The sequence below is a fragment of the Aquarana catesbeiana genome, linkage group LG01 (assembly GCF_042186555.1).
Source record: "Aquarana catesbeiana isolate 2022-GZ linkage group LG01, ASM4218655v1, whole genome shotgun sequence".
NCBI classification, from domain to species: domain Eukaryota; kingdom Metazoa; phylum Chordata; class Amphibia; order Anura; family Ranidae; genus Aquarana; species Aquarana catesbeiana.
In genome coordinates, this window is record NC_133324.1 from 880,481,941 (window position 1) to 880,495,662 (window position 13,722).

At 43.5% G+C, this 13,722-nt stretch overlaps 1 protein-coding gene across 6 annotated transcripts in view; it reads right to left on the minus strand.

Moving 5' to 3' along the window:
- Positions 1–7,487: 7,487 nt before the first annotated feature.
- The window catches only part of LOC141117645 (uncharacterized), a 132,318-nt gene continuing 126,083 nt past the window's right edge, over positions 7,488–13,722 (minus strand). For all 6 annotated transcript variants that reach the window (XM_073610627.1, XM_073610634.1, XM_073610621.1 and 3 more), the window contains one exon: positions 7,488–8,615. In XM_073610627.1, the coding sequence (XP_073466728.1) occupies positions 8,572–8,615 (44 nt within the window). In that variant the 3' untranslated portion in view covers positions 7,488–8,571. The remainder of the gene's footprint in view (positions 8,616–13,722) is intronic.

A 13,722-nucleotide genomic window follows, 5' to 3' on the forward strand; every position in this document is an offset into this window, starting at 1 on the left:
GCGCTCTTTGGTACATGGAGCCCAACACTAGTGTGTCCGCGGTCCATGGCAAGATGGCCGCGACTGGTATATTTAAGCTGTAGAGCGTCAGTCCAATCATATCCCCCTGATGAAGACACGTCACCCTGTGTCAAACACGCGTAGGGGAGGGGCCAGGACGGAGCGCGGAGCTGTCTGTTTGCTGTGATGCGACGCACACTTTACCCTTTCCGACACGCATTATCTGGAGGCTATTGCTAGGTTGGTGCACTTACGCACCTCAAATTTGTGAGTACCCCATTGTGGGGAGTGATTTTATATTTCAATAAAACCCTTTTAAATGTTATTACACCATCAAGTTTTTTTCTCTCATTATCTTTGGAGCTGCTATTCATACTGTGCACCTGGATATCATCATTGAGCCTTGGGATGGTTCCAAAGCGTGTTTAGACTTAGTTTCACAGCTGAGTCACACGCTCTGAGGTGAGCGGCATTCCTGGGGGGTCACTGGGTGACACTGGAGCATGGTTTTATAAGCACTGCGATCATTTGGAGCATGCTGGATTTTCATTTATGGACATTTATTTAATATACTTATGTAGTTTGTTGCCGCTGCACAGGTGTGTGTAATTTTAAAGCATGTCGTGTTTGGCATCTATGTACTTGGCATAAGATCTTTTTTTTTTTTTAACCAAACCTTTGGGCAATATAGTGTGTTTTTGTGCATTAAAATTCAAAAAAGTGTTTATTTTTTCCAAAAAAAAATGCGTTTGGAAAAACGCTGTGGCAATGTGAAAAAAAAGATTGCAACATCCACCATGTTAATATATACATAGATATAACAAAAAGTGCAGCGCTGGATATATGTACAAAAACCCAAAATTGGTATTATTATTGGAGGACCAACAACTTTCATATGTGATCCATAAATAATGAAAAAAAAAAAAAAATATATATATATATTAATAAAAAAATAAACAATAACATAAGTGAGTGCTTCACTGTAGTGATATATGTGCGTGATTAATACCGATTTTATATCCACATATTTTGAAAGAGTCCAGAAATACAAAAAAAAAACAAAAAAAGTGTCCAAAGGAGCGATTAGATGTGACTTTCTATATATATAAATCCGTGACTGTGACCGTGTTGAACTCCCGTCACCTGGTATAGATTGAAGGCTTACCAGACAGCCTCTGATCAGAGGCATAGAGCTAACAGCTTGGGGTTTTCACTCCACAGCGACTGGAACTTTATCTGGGATGATGGATGTAGATCAGCAAGCGATCACCACAGGCCTCCAGACAGCGGTACAATCAGGGAAAAGAACTCTCACCGATATGAAGGTATTCAAGAGGAAAGAGAAAACTCCAATAGTGTAGAGCGTTTTAACTCTTGTTTATTAAAAAACGCCACATTGGCATCCATAAAACACTTTTCCTTGCAAGGAACCAGTACAGCTTTAAAACGAAACTCCGCGCATGCGCCGTCGGTACGAGCGTGTCAACCCTACGGCCGTTTCGTCAGAAATGACATCATCAGGGGCACGCCCACACGTCTGCGCATGCGCCTTATATGTCCGAGCGGCAAAACGAAGAGGTTCAGCCATTGGTTATACTAGGAGGATGTTAAAGCTGCAAACAATTACCATTACAGGGGAATGGTAATTACACACGCCCCTGCTTTTTAACCATTACAGTTAAAACTCCATAGAGTCATCATGGTGCCATCTTGTGGACAAACATGATATTACTTCAGAGCAATGGATTATAATACATTACCCTTAATAATCATAAAAACTTTATTAAAAAAATCTTTAAAAAAAGGGGTGGAAAACCAATGACTAAAAAATCATTCGAATCAACCTTCATGATTTTTTAGTCATTGGTTTTCCACCCCTTTTTTTAAAGATTTTCCCGGACGGCTTAGGCATTCGTAGACATCGCTGGAGAGAGATGGGGCTCAGTTAAGTAATTAGGGGGTGCTGGGGTGGCACCTACACATAAAAGTTTTTTATGTTAATACATAAACCTTCTGCCTTTACAACTCCTTTAAGAGTGTATGTGTGTGTCTGTGTATGTATATATACTATACACACACACATAGGAATGAGCCGAACACCCCCCCGCCCCCCTGGTTCGGTTCGCATCAGAACATGTGTATGGGGACCCGGGTACTGCCCCAGGGAACATGTATCAATGCAAAAAAAATGACCGTTTTTTCAGGAGCAGTGATTTTAATAATGCTTAAATTAAAACAATAAAAATGAAATATTCCTTTAAATATCGTGCCTGGGGAGTCTCCTTAGTCTGCCTGTAAAGTAGCGCATTTTTCAGATAACAGTCCCGCAGCAAAATGACATTTCCAAAGGAAAGAATGTAATTTAAAATTGCTCTGGCTGTAATGTATTGCCGAATCCGGGCAATAAACATTAAAAATCATTGAAAAAAACATGCCAAAATTAAAAAAGAAATGGCGTGGGGTCCCCCCAAAATTCATACAAGACCCTTATATGAGCATGCAACCTAGGCAGGTCGCAGGAAAAGGGGGGGAGGGCGTCTCATCCCCACAACCCTTGCACAGTGGTCGTGGGGGTCTGCGGGCAGCTTATCGGAATCTGGAAGCCCCCTTTAACAAGTGGGCCCCCGGATCCCGGCCCCCTATGTGAATACCCCTACCCATTCACCCAAAAAATTGTCAAAAAAAGTAAAAATGACAGGAGACAGTTTTGAACAATTCCTTTATTAATTATTTATTATGTCCATCCATGTTCAATTAGGGCGCCGACAGTCCCAGAAAAAAAACAAAAATGGAAAAGCTCAGCCGTGGGAGGCCTCTCGCTGACTGCCGTCATGTTACTTTGACAGCTCTTATATAGCCAAGGGCCTGGCCACCCGCTGACATAACAGAGTGACCCCGCCCCTTCTCACATGTGACATCAGAGGGGGTAGGGTCACCTGTTTATGTCACCGGGTGGTCCCGCCCTTGACTATATAAGAGCTGTCAAAGCAAAAAGACAGCATTCGGCAGGATGTCTCCCATGGAGGCTGAGTTTTTCCGTTTTTTTTTCTGGGACCGTCTGCACCATGATTGAAGATGGATGGACACTTTTTTTTTTTTAATAAAGGAATTGTCCAAAACTGTCTCCTGTCATTTTTACTTTGACACTTTTTTTGAGAATACATTTTGGCCTAAGTTCATGAAGAAAGATTATTTACAGTGCCTTGAAAAAATAGTCATACCCCTTGAAATTTTCCACATCTTGTCATGTTACAACCAAAAAACATAAATGGATTTTCTTGGGATTTTATGTGATAAACCAACACAAAGTGGCACATAATTGTGAAGTGGAAGGAAAATTATGATGTTTTTCTAAAATGTTTTACAAATAAATATCTGAAAAGTGTGGTGTGCATTTGTATTCAGCCCCCTTTATTCTGATACCCCTAACTAAAATCTAGTGGAACCAATTGCCTTCAGAAGTCACCTAATTAGTAAATAGAGTCCACCTGTGTGGGTTGGATGGGGGGGTGTCGGTGCACAGCCATTTTCAGGTCTCTCCAGAGATGTTCAAGTCTGGGCCACTCAAGGACATTCACAGAGTTATCCCTCAGCCACTCCTTTGCTTTCTTGGCTGTATGCTTAGGTTAGACGATGAACCTTTGCCCCAGTCTGAGGGCCAGAGTGCTCTGGAGCAGGTTTTCATCAAGGATGTCTCTGCACATTGCTGCATTCATCTTTCCCTCGATCCTGACTAGTCTCCCAGTTCCTGCCACTGAAAAACATCCCCACAGCATGATGCTGCCACCACCATGCTTCACTGTAGGGATTGTATTGGCCAGGTGATAAGTGGTGCCTGGTTTCCTCCAGACATGGTGCTTTCCATTCAGGCCAAAGAGTTCAATCTTAGTTTCATCAGACCAGAGAATTTTGTTTCTCATGGTCTGCGAGTCCTTCAGGTGCCTTTTGGTAAACTCCAGACAGGCTGTCATGTGCCTTTTACTGGAGGAGTTTCCGTCCGGCCACTCTACCATACAGGCCTGATTGGTGGAGTGCTGCAGAGATGGTTATTATTCTGGAAGGTTCTCCTCTTTCCACAGAGAAATGCTGGAGCTCTCTGTCAGAGTGACCACTGGGTTCTTGGTAACCTCCCTGACTAAGGTCCTTCTACCCTGATCGCTCAGTTTGGCCAGGCGGCCCGCTCTAGGAAGAGTCCTGGTGGTTCCAAACGTCTTCCATTTACGGATGATGGAGGCCACTGTGCTCATTGCAAATATTTCTATACCCTTCCCCAGGTCTGAGAGTTGATACAATCCTGTATTGGAGGTCTACAGACAATTCTTTGGACTTCATTGCTTGGTTTGTGCACTGATATGCTCTGTTAACTGTGGGACCTTATATAGACGGTGTGTGCCTTTCCAAATTATATCCAATCAACAAAATTTACCACAGGTGGACTCCAATCAAGTCTCAGAAACATCTCAAGGATGACCAGTGGAAACAGGATGCACCTGAGCTCAATTTTGAGTCTCATGGCAAAGGCTGTGAATACTTATGTACATGTGAGGTTTTTTTTTATTTTTAATACATTTTCAAAGATTTCAAACAAACGTCTTTCATGTTGTTATTATGGGATATTGTTTGTAGAATTTTGAGGAAAATAATGAATTTAATCCATTTTGGAATAAGGCTGTGACATAACAAAATGTGGAAAAAAGTGAAGAGCTGTGAATACTTTCCAGATGCACTGTACATAGTATATCCAAGCTGGATCAATGTATGAAACTACTGTACAGTATGTATAAAGTATTCATGCCTGCAATTCCTCTGTAATGCAAAGGACTGGCGGCACAGTAAGATCTATAAAGAGTGCAATGCCGCGTACACTCGATCGGATTTTCCGACAACAAAACCATGGATTTTTTTCTGAAGGATGTTGGCTCAAACTTGTCTTGCATACACACGGTCAAACAAATGTTGTCAGAAATTCACGAACGTGAGAACACAGTGACGTACGACGAGCCAAGAAAAAGGAAGTTCAATAACCAGTGCGGCTCCTTCTGCTTGATTCACAGCATGCGCGAACTTTTGTGCGACGGACTTGTGCACACACAATCGGACTTTCCAACAACAAGTTTTGTTGGTGCAAAATTTGAGAACCTGCTCTCAAACATTTGTGGGCGGAAATTTCGACAGCAAATGTTCGATGGAGCATACACACGGTCGGACTTTCCGACAACAACTTCACACCGAACATTTCCCGTCGGAAAGTTCGACCGTGTGTACGCAGCATAAGGGTCTGTCTCAATAGGCTTTTGTGCTCTTCAAATTGGTTTAACCCATTTAGATAAATTAGTGCCACCATCCCTAAGTATAATTTGTAGAACATAATTTGTAGTCTAAACATGTCAGCAGAAATAACCGTGGTTTGCAAACCATGACCCCTCAACATCTGAAGAAAGGCAGGGTTGCCAATTGCCCATAAATGTATGGACAGTTTGTAAATATTGGTCAATTTACAAGCAGTCTGTAAATGTCCTTTACCCCCGTGTAAAATGGCTTTGTTGACTTTGGAACTGCGCATGGGCGGGGGCACATGGTGACGCTTGGTTCCTTTTACGATTCACCCAACAGTAGTCAGGACTGGGACTCGGGAGGACCGCCGGCTAGGAGTCAGAACTGTCTGTCTCAATGGAGAAGAGGACAGACTCTACAGATGTGGTGATGAGGAGCTGCCAGCGCCGACCTGTCCGGACCATCCATGTCTGACTGCCTGCCCCACCCGACCTGAGCGAGCAATGGAGGAGGCTACTTTCACACTGGGGCGGGGTGTGTGTGTGTGTGTGTGTTAGCGGTAAAGCGCCGCTAGTTTTAGCTGCGCTTTACCGCGGTTATAGCGGTGCTTTTGAGCTGCTAGCGGGGCGCTTTTAAGGAAAGGGTTAAAAGCTTCACTGCCAAAGTGATTCAGCAGTGCTTCCCATTGATTTCAATGGCAGGGGTGGTTTATAAGCAGTGTATACACTGATCCCGCACCGCCCCAAAGATGCTGCTTGCAGGAATTTTTTCCTGTCCTGCAAGCGCACCGCCCCAGTGGTAAAGCACTCGGGCTTTCACACTGGGGCTGCAGAAGAGGCAGTTTTCAGGCGCTTTGCAGGTGCTATTTTTAGCGCATAAACACCTGTAAAGCGCCTCAGTGTGAAAGTGGCCTTACAGTACTTATTTTACCCTCTGTATATGCAGGCAGGTCTCGGGAGCCTTTTAACAGGAATTTTAGAACTATGGGATGGATGGGGCAGGCTCCTTGCAGAATTTGACCGAGTCGCACTCGATCAATGGCTTGGGGGTAAATCCCTTTCTTTTGGATAATCTGATACAAGATCTTATCCACTCGTACAATTTCTCTTCTCTGCTGATAAAACGGGTAAAATAGGTATTGAACAGGTCACCATTTTTCTAGGTAAATATATTTCTAAAGGTGCTATTGACATGACATTTTTACCACAGGTTGGTAACAACCCATGCAATCCATATATACAAAGACACCAAAACAAATAGGTTTGGAAATTAAGCTATGTGTAATAAAATGGAACAACACAGGGAAAAAGGATTGAACACATAAAGAAAGGGTGGTGGAAAAAGGAATGGAAAGCCAAGACACCAGCTGAAAACTGGTGGTGAAAAATACATGTCACTAGCACTTTTTGAAATATATTTACCTAGAAAAATGGTGACATGTTCAATGCTCATTTTACCTGCTGTATATGTATTCAAACTTGTAGATTAAAACAGTTTTTCTACCATATACAGAGTATGATGCTTCAATTTAAAGCCATGCAGTCTTGCTTTTTCAGCTTTAGGTTGTGAATCACTTCTTCAGCAGGTCCTCTTGAACTTTCAGGGATTCTTTGCTTTGCCAGTATATACATACTATATGCATTATTATGGAATTAGCCACTCCTTTGCGGCTATAACAGTCCCAGCCCAACTGAGATGAATTTCCACAAGATGTAAATTGGCTGTTTGAATACAATAGCTAACGGAGAAAAATCGTCTATCTATATTGTTTAACATGGATGGAGAAATCTATGCGTGCATGGCTAGCCTAGTTCCATCCCAAACTATATGCATTTTTTAATCAAAACTTCAGTTACAAAGGTGAGGATAAACACAGTAATTGGAGGCGGATTCTTGGAAAGTGATGGCCAGAATATTGCATCTAGGAAGGTGATTGACTGGTTGGTCCATTCTCATTTGGGAGATGCCCCCTGAGGGGAAGAGACCCAGCTTACTGCCCACCTTTTTTAGTGCTCCTCCCCTTGTCCATTCACCACCACTTACAATCTTCCCCTTTACTCTTTCCTGTCCCTCCTATCTTTCCCTCTATTTCCCTTATATTTTTTTTTATTAATTTCACCCTGTTGGAAAGAATGGATCCAGGACTTCGGAAGTGCTGACTCCCATGATCTCCCACAGTTGTTACCTCTATAAGTAGGAATTATTCACCAGACTTCTTTGATTAACTCTGCAACTTTATTGTTTTCTTTTGTTTCTGTTCACTTATGGATGACATTCTAATACTGTCATGAATATTATTGTCAAACTATATCGCGATTACCATTCATCTGTAACTGGCAATTGTGAAAAGCGATTTAGAAACCGGAAGTTCTTTAAAATGTAAAAAAATAAAATTACAAAAGTTTTAAAAATGCTAACCCATTATTTACAAAGAAAACCTGTAACAATATAGGAGGTTTCCATTGCTGAACTCTCCTTTTGAACAGTCATGCTAATCCAAAGTTTCCAGTGCTTTCTTAGGCACTGACCCAGAGCAAGTACGCAGACTCAGGTTTTCGTTGCCATTCACTTGCCGCATGCTTGTTCTGGCACTAGGAAAGTACCGAGATCAGATGCAAATTCTGGCCATGGTCCTCACCATTCCTTCACTACCTTGTGAGTCACTGACACAAAACAAGGCTACAAGTAAAGAGTTCACTGGCTGTCCCTTCTCCATAACATAGAGGGTAGAGGTCTGGTAGTTTTCAGAGATAGCTGGGAACACTGTCATGGATAAGACTGCAGCAGAGGCAGTAAGTATAGGAAATGTTCTACTAAATAGTTTTGCTATTAAAAAACAGACCAAAAAGGGACCAAATAAATGAAGCTACTTTTTGGTTAGCTTACCATATAAACATTGTATATACAACCCTATCAACTTAGACTCCCTCCCAAACAACATGTAGTATATAGTAAAAATAAGCATAAAATCTATTCTGTCCGAATTGAAGTAGCATTTGTCACGTTTAAATGGCCTGTTGGATTCCAGCGTGTGTACAGAAACGACATGTCCGTTTTCATACTTCCCATATATGATGAGACTTTCTTGCCATAGAAGTTAAACTGGTGCACCATTTAAAATGTCTAAAAGGAAACTGGACCCTCTAATCAGATGTGACTGAAGGAACAGCTCTTCTTGTTGCTTGTAGAATCTTCTTGATTCTCAAATAAGTGGTTCTAGCGCTGTATAGTAGCAAAAAAAATGGAAGTCCCTGAAACAATCCAAATGAGTTTGCCCCACAATAGTGCACACAACTGTTAAGGTCTTGATACAGGTTGCCAGATGGGATCCTTGCCTTTATCTGGGTGATTAAACACAAAATAAAAATGAATCAATATTACTGCTGCCATTTCTTTATGCATATAGTGGATTTTAGCTGTGATCTGTCCTTTTGCCCCATCCTGTTTGTACATGGCTACTATAAAAAGGTTAGCTTGAGAAAGAGATGGATACCACCTACAATGGTGTTCTTAGATGATGATTGTCTACTGCCATGGAGGCCCACCAGACTAGAGAAGGCAATAAAGTATACCTATGCAAACCAACAAGTTCACTTTGAAGCTCACCCCCCAGCAGCTTATATTTATCTAACCAACTGGGAGCAGGGAGAAGAAGCACTGTGTAAGCGCCAAGTTGATTGTACTCAGAGTTTACTAGTGGCAGAGAACATCCTCTCCGCCCCTTTTGTGACAAAGATGGTGCCTAAAGGGTATGAGTCACATAATCTACCTATACGCAAGGTACCAGGTACGTCTCTGCTCCTGGTTGCAGACAGAGTTAAGTAGAGTAAAATGAAGCCAAGTACAAGCAGCTGGTGTGGGGGTTGGAATTAAAGTGAACCTGTTACTTTACCATGCGTAGGTAAAGCACTGGTATACATTTAGGCTACTTCCACACTAGCCTGCACAGTAATAGGGAGTGTTTTACCATGTGTACTAGTGCAGTGGTTCTCAACCTCAGTCCTCAAGTACCCCCCCAACAGGCCATGTTTGCAGGTTTTTCTTCATCTTGCACAGGTGCTTTAAAATCAGAGTCAATGGCTTGGTATTTTGGACAGCAATTGTATCTAAGAGAAATTGCCAAAACATGGCCTATTGGGGGTACTTGAGGACTGAGGTTGAGGACCACTGGACTAGTGCATTGACGGTTCCATCAGAGAGCAGTGCTTTGCGCATTTTAGTGCATTACACTTTTTTAATTTTATTTAGTTGAAGTGTAAAACAGTGGCATTTCATTCATATTCCTGCACAGCAATTATGACTTACCTGTAAATTTCATATCTTGGAGTACAGTACAGGACACAGGCTGGCTATTCATAGACCATGGGTTAAAGGCTGCTATCCTCAAGGGATAACACTGGCAAAGCTTTTGGATATTCAGTGGGAGGAATAGTGCCCCATAATTGGTGTCAGTGGGAGGAATAGTGTTCAGTCATTGGTATCAACGGAGGAATAGTGCCCCATTATTGGTGTCAGTGGGAGGAATAGTGTTCACTCATTGGTGTCAAAGAAGGAATAGTGCCCCGTCATTGGCATCACTGGGAGGAATAGTGCTCTGTCATTGGCGTAGCTGGGAAAAATAGTGCCCCAAAGGCCAGTTTGAAAATCACTGTTCTAGGACATCAACACAGAAAACTATGGTGAAACGTTTGCAAGTGCTCTGGCAGAAACCCAATCATCGTAACTAGCCAATTCTATTTACTCATGAATGGGAAATTTTCTTTTTTGACTTTGCTAGTCTCTCCGTACCCAAAGGGGCATGGCGAGACAGAGGATAATCAAATTCGACAATACAGAGGCTTTTGCACACAGCAGAAGTGAGTATATTGGCAAGTATATTGCATGAAGCCATAACATCAGGTGTATAGGAGAAATCTTTCATGGACTCCTCTAACTCTGCCTCTAGGTCTTCTTCAATGTCCTCTTTATTTACCACTTCTAAAGCAGGTATTTCTAGGACATGCCTCATTACCTTATAAGAACTCTGGGCAGAAGTGGTGATATTAGTGGTAGTAGTGTGACCTGTAGTGTGATGTAACCCTTCCACCTGAGAATAAGTTCTGAATGGTGGAACTTTTACCACCAAGTTTGAAAGTTTAACCACTTGCCGACCGCCTCACGCATATATACGTGAGCAGAGCGGCACGGGCAGGCAAAATCACGTACCTGGTACGTGATTGCCTTCCCGCGGGCGGGGGGTCCGATCGGACCCCCCCCCGGTGCCATCGGCGGTCGGCGTTTGGCTGGGAGAGTTGAGAGACGAGGGGGAGACCATCCGATCGTGGCCCCCCCCTCGCGATCGCTCCCAGCCAATGAGAAACATCCCCTGCCTCTGTATAGTACACAGAGGCAGAGGATGTGATGTCATCTCTCCTCGGCTGGCCAGTTTCCGTTCCAGCACCGAGGAGAGAAGACATGTAAGTGCACCAACACTCACACAACACAGTAGAACATGCCAGGCACACTAAACACCCCCGATCCCCCCCCGATCGCCCCCCGATCCCCCCCAATCACCCCCCCCCCCCTGTCACAAACTGACACCAAGCAGGTTTTTTTGTTTTGTTTTGTTTTTTTCCTGATTACTGCATGGTGTCAGTTTGTGACAGTTAGCAGTGGTAGGACAGTTAGTATTAGCCCCCTGTAGGTCTAGGGTACCCCCCTAACCCCCCCTAATAAAGTTTTAACCCCTTGATCACCCCCTGTCACCAGTGTCGCTAAGCGATCATTTTTCTGATCGCTGTATTAGTGTCGCTGGTGACGCTAGTTAGGAACGTAAATATTTAGGTTCGCTGTCAGCGTTTTATAGCGACAGGGACCCCCATATACTACCGAATAAATGTTTTAACCCCTTGATTGCCCCCTAGTTAACCCTTTCACCACTGATCACCGTATAACCGTTACGGGTGACGCAGGTTAGTTCGTTTATTTTTTTTAGTGTCAGGGCACCCGCCGTTTATTACCGAATAAAGGTTTAGCCCCCTGATCGCCCGGCGGTGATATGCGTCGCCCCAGGCAGCGTCAGATTAGCGCCAGTACCGCGAACACCCACGCACGCACCGTACACGCACCGTACACCTCCCTTAGTGGTATAGTATCTGAACACATCAATATCTGATCCGATCAGATCTATACTAGCGTCCCCAGCAGTTTAGGGTTCCCAAAAACGCAGTGTTAGCGGGATCAGCCCAGATACCTGCTAGCACCTGCGTTTTGCCCCTCCGCCCAGCCCACCCAAGTGCAGTATCGATCGATCACTGTCACTTACAAAACACTAAACGCATAACTGCAGCGTTCGCAGAGTCAGGCCTGATCCCTGCGATCGCTAACAGTTTTTTTGGTAGCATTTTGGTGAACTGGCAAGCACCAGCCCCAAGCAGCGTCAGATTAGCGCCAGTACCACTAACACCCACGCACGCACCGTACACCTCCCTTAGTGGTATAGTATCTGATCGGATCAATATCTGATCCGATCAGATCTATACTAGCGTCCCCAGCAGTTTAGGGTTCCCAAAAACGCAGTGTTAGTGGGATCAGCCCAGATACCTGCTAGCACCTGCGTTTTGCCCCTCCGCCCGGCCCAGCCCAGCCCACCCAAGTGCAGTATCGATCGATCACTGTCACTTTTTTTTGTAGCGTTTTGGTGAACTGGCAAGCGCCAGCGGCCTAGTACACCCCGGTCGTAGTCATACCAGCACTGCAGTAACACTTGGTGACGTGGCGAGTCCCATAAGTGCAGTTCAAGCTGGTGAGGTGGCAAGCACAAGTAGTGTCCCGCTGCCACCAAAAAGACAAACATAGGCCTGTCATGCCCATAATGCCCTTCCTGCTGCATTCGCCAATCCTAATTGGGAACCCACCACTTCTGCAGCGCCCGTACTTCCCCCATTCACATCCCCAACCAAATGCAGTCGGCTGCATGAGAGGCATTTATATGTCCTCCCGAGTACCCCTACCCAACGAACCCCCCCAAAAAAGATGTGTCTGCAGCAAGCGCGTATATAGACGTGACACCCGCTATTATTGTCCCTCCTGTCCTGATAATCCTGGTCTTTGCATTGGTGAATGTTTTGAACGCTACCATTCACTAGTTGAGTATTAGCGTAGGGTACAGCATTGCACAGACTAGGCACACTTTCACAGGGTCTCCCAAGATGCCATCGCATTTTGAGAGACCCGAACCTGGAACCGGTTACAGTTATAAAAGTTACAGTTACAAAAAAAAAGTGTAAAAAAAAAAAAAAAAACACAAACAAAAATAAAAAAAAATAGTTGTCGTTTTATTGTTCTCTCTCTCTCTATTCTCTCTCTGGTGTTCTGCTCTTTTTTTACTGTATTCTATTCTGCAATGTTTTATTGTTATTATGTTTTATCATGTTTGCTTTTCAGGTATGCAATTTTTTATACTTAACCGTTTACTGTGCTTTATTGTTAACCATTTTTTTGTCTTCAGGTACGCCATTCACGACTTTGAGTGGTTATACCAGAATGATGCCTGCAGGTTTAGGTATCATCTTGGTATCATTCTTTTCAGCCAGCGGTCGGCTTTCATGTAAAAGCAATCCTAGTGGCTAATTAGCCTCTAGACTGCTTTTACAAGCAGTGGGAGGGAATGCCCCCCCCCCCCACCGTCTTCCGTGTTTTTCTCTGGCTCTCCTGTCTCAACAGGGAACCTGAGAATGCAGCCGGTGATTCAGCCAGCTGACCATAGAGCTGATCAGAGACCAGAGTGGCTCCAAACATCTCTATGGCCTAAGAAACCGGAAGCTACGAGCATTTTAGGACTTAGATTTCGCCGGATGTAAACAGCGCCATTGGGAAATTGGGAAAGCATTTTATCACACCGATCTTGGTGTGGTCAGATGCTTTGAGGGCAGAGGAGAAATCTAGGGTCTAATAGACCCCAATTTTTTCAAAAAAGAGTACCTGTCACTACCTATTGCTATCATAGGGGATATTTACATTCCCTGAGATAACAATAAAAATGATTTAAAAAAAAATATGAAAGGAACAGTTTAAAAATAAGATAAAAAAGCAAAAAAATAATAAAGAAAAAAAAAAAAAAAAAAAAAAAAGCACCCCTGTCCCCCCTGCTCTCGCGCTAAGGCGAACGCAAGCGTCGGTCTGGCGTCAAATGTAAACAGCAATTGCACCATGCATGTGAGGTATCACCGCGAAGGTCAGATCGAGGGCAGTAATTTTAGCAGTAGACCTCCTCTGTAAATCTAAAGTGGTAACCTGTAAAGGCTTTTAAAGGCTTTTAAAAATGTATTAATTTTGTTGCCACTGCACGTTTGTGCGCAATTGTAAAGCATGTCATGTTTGGTATCCATGTACTCGGCCTAAGATCATCTTTTTTATTTCATCAAACATTTGGGCAATATAGTGTGTTTTAGTGCATTAAAATTTAAA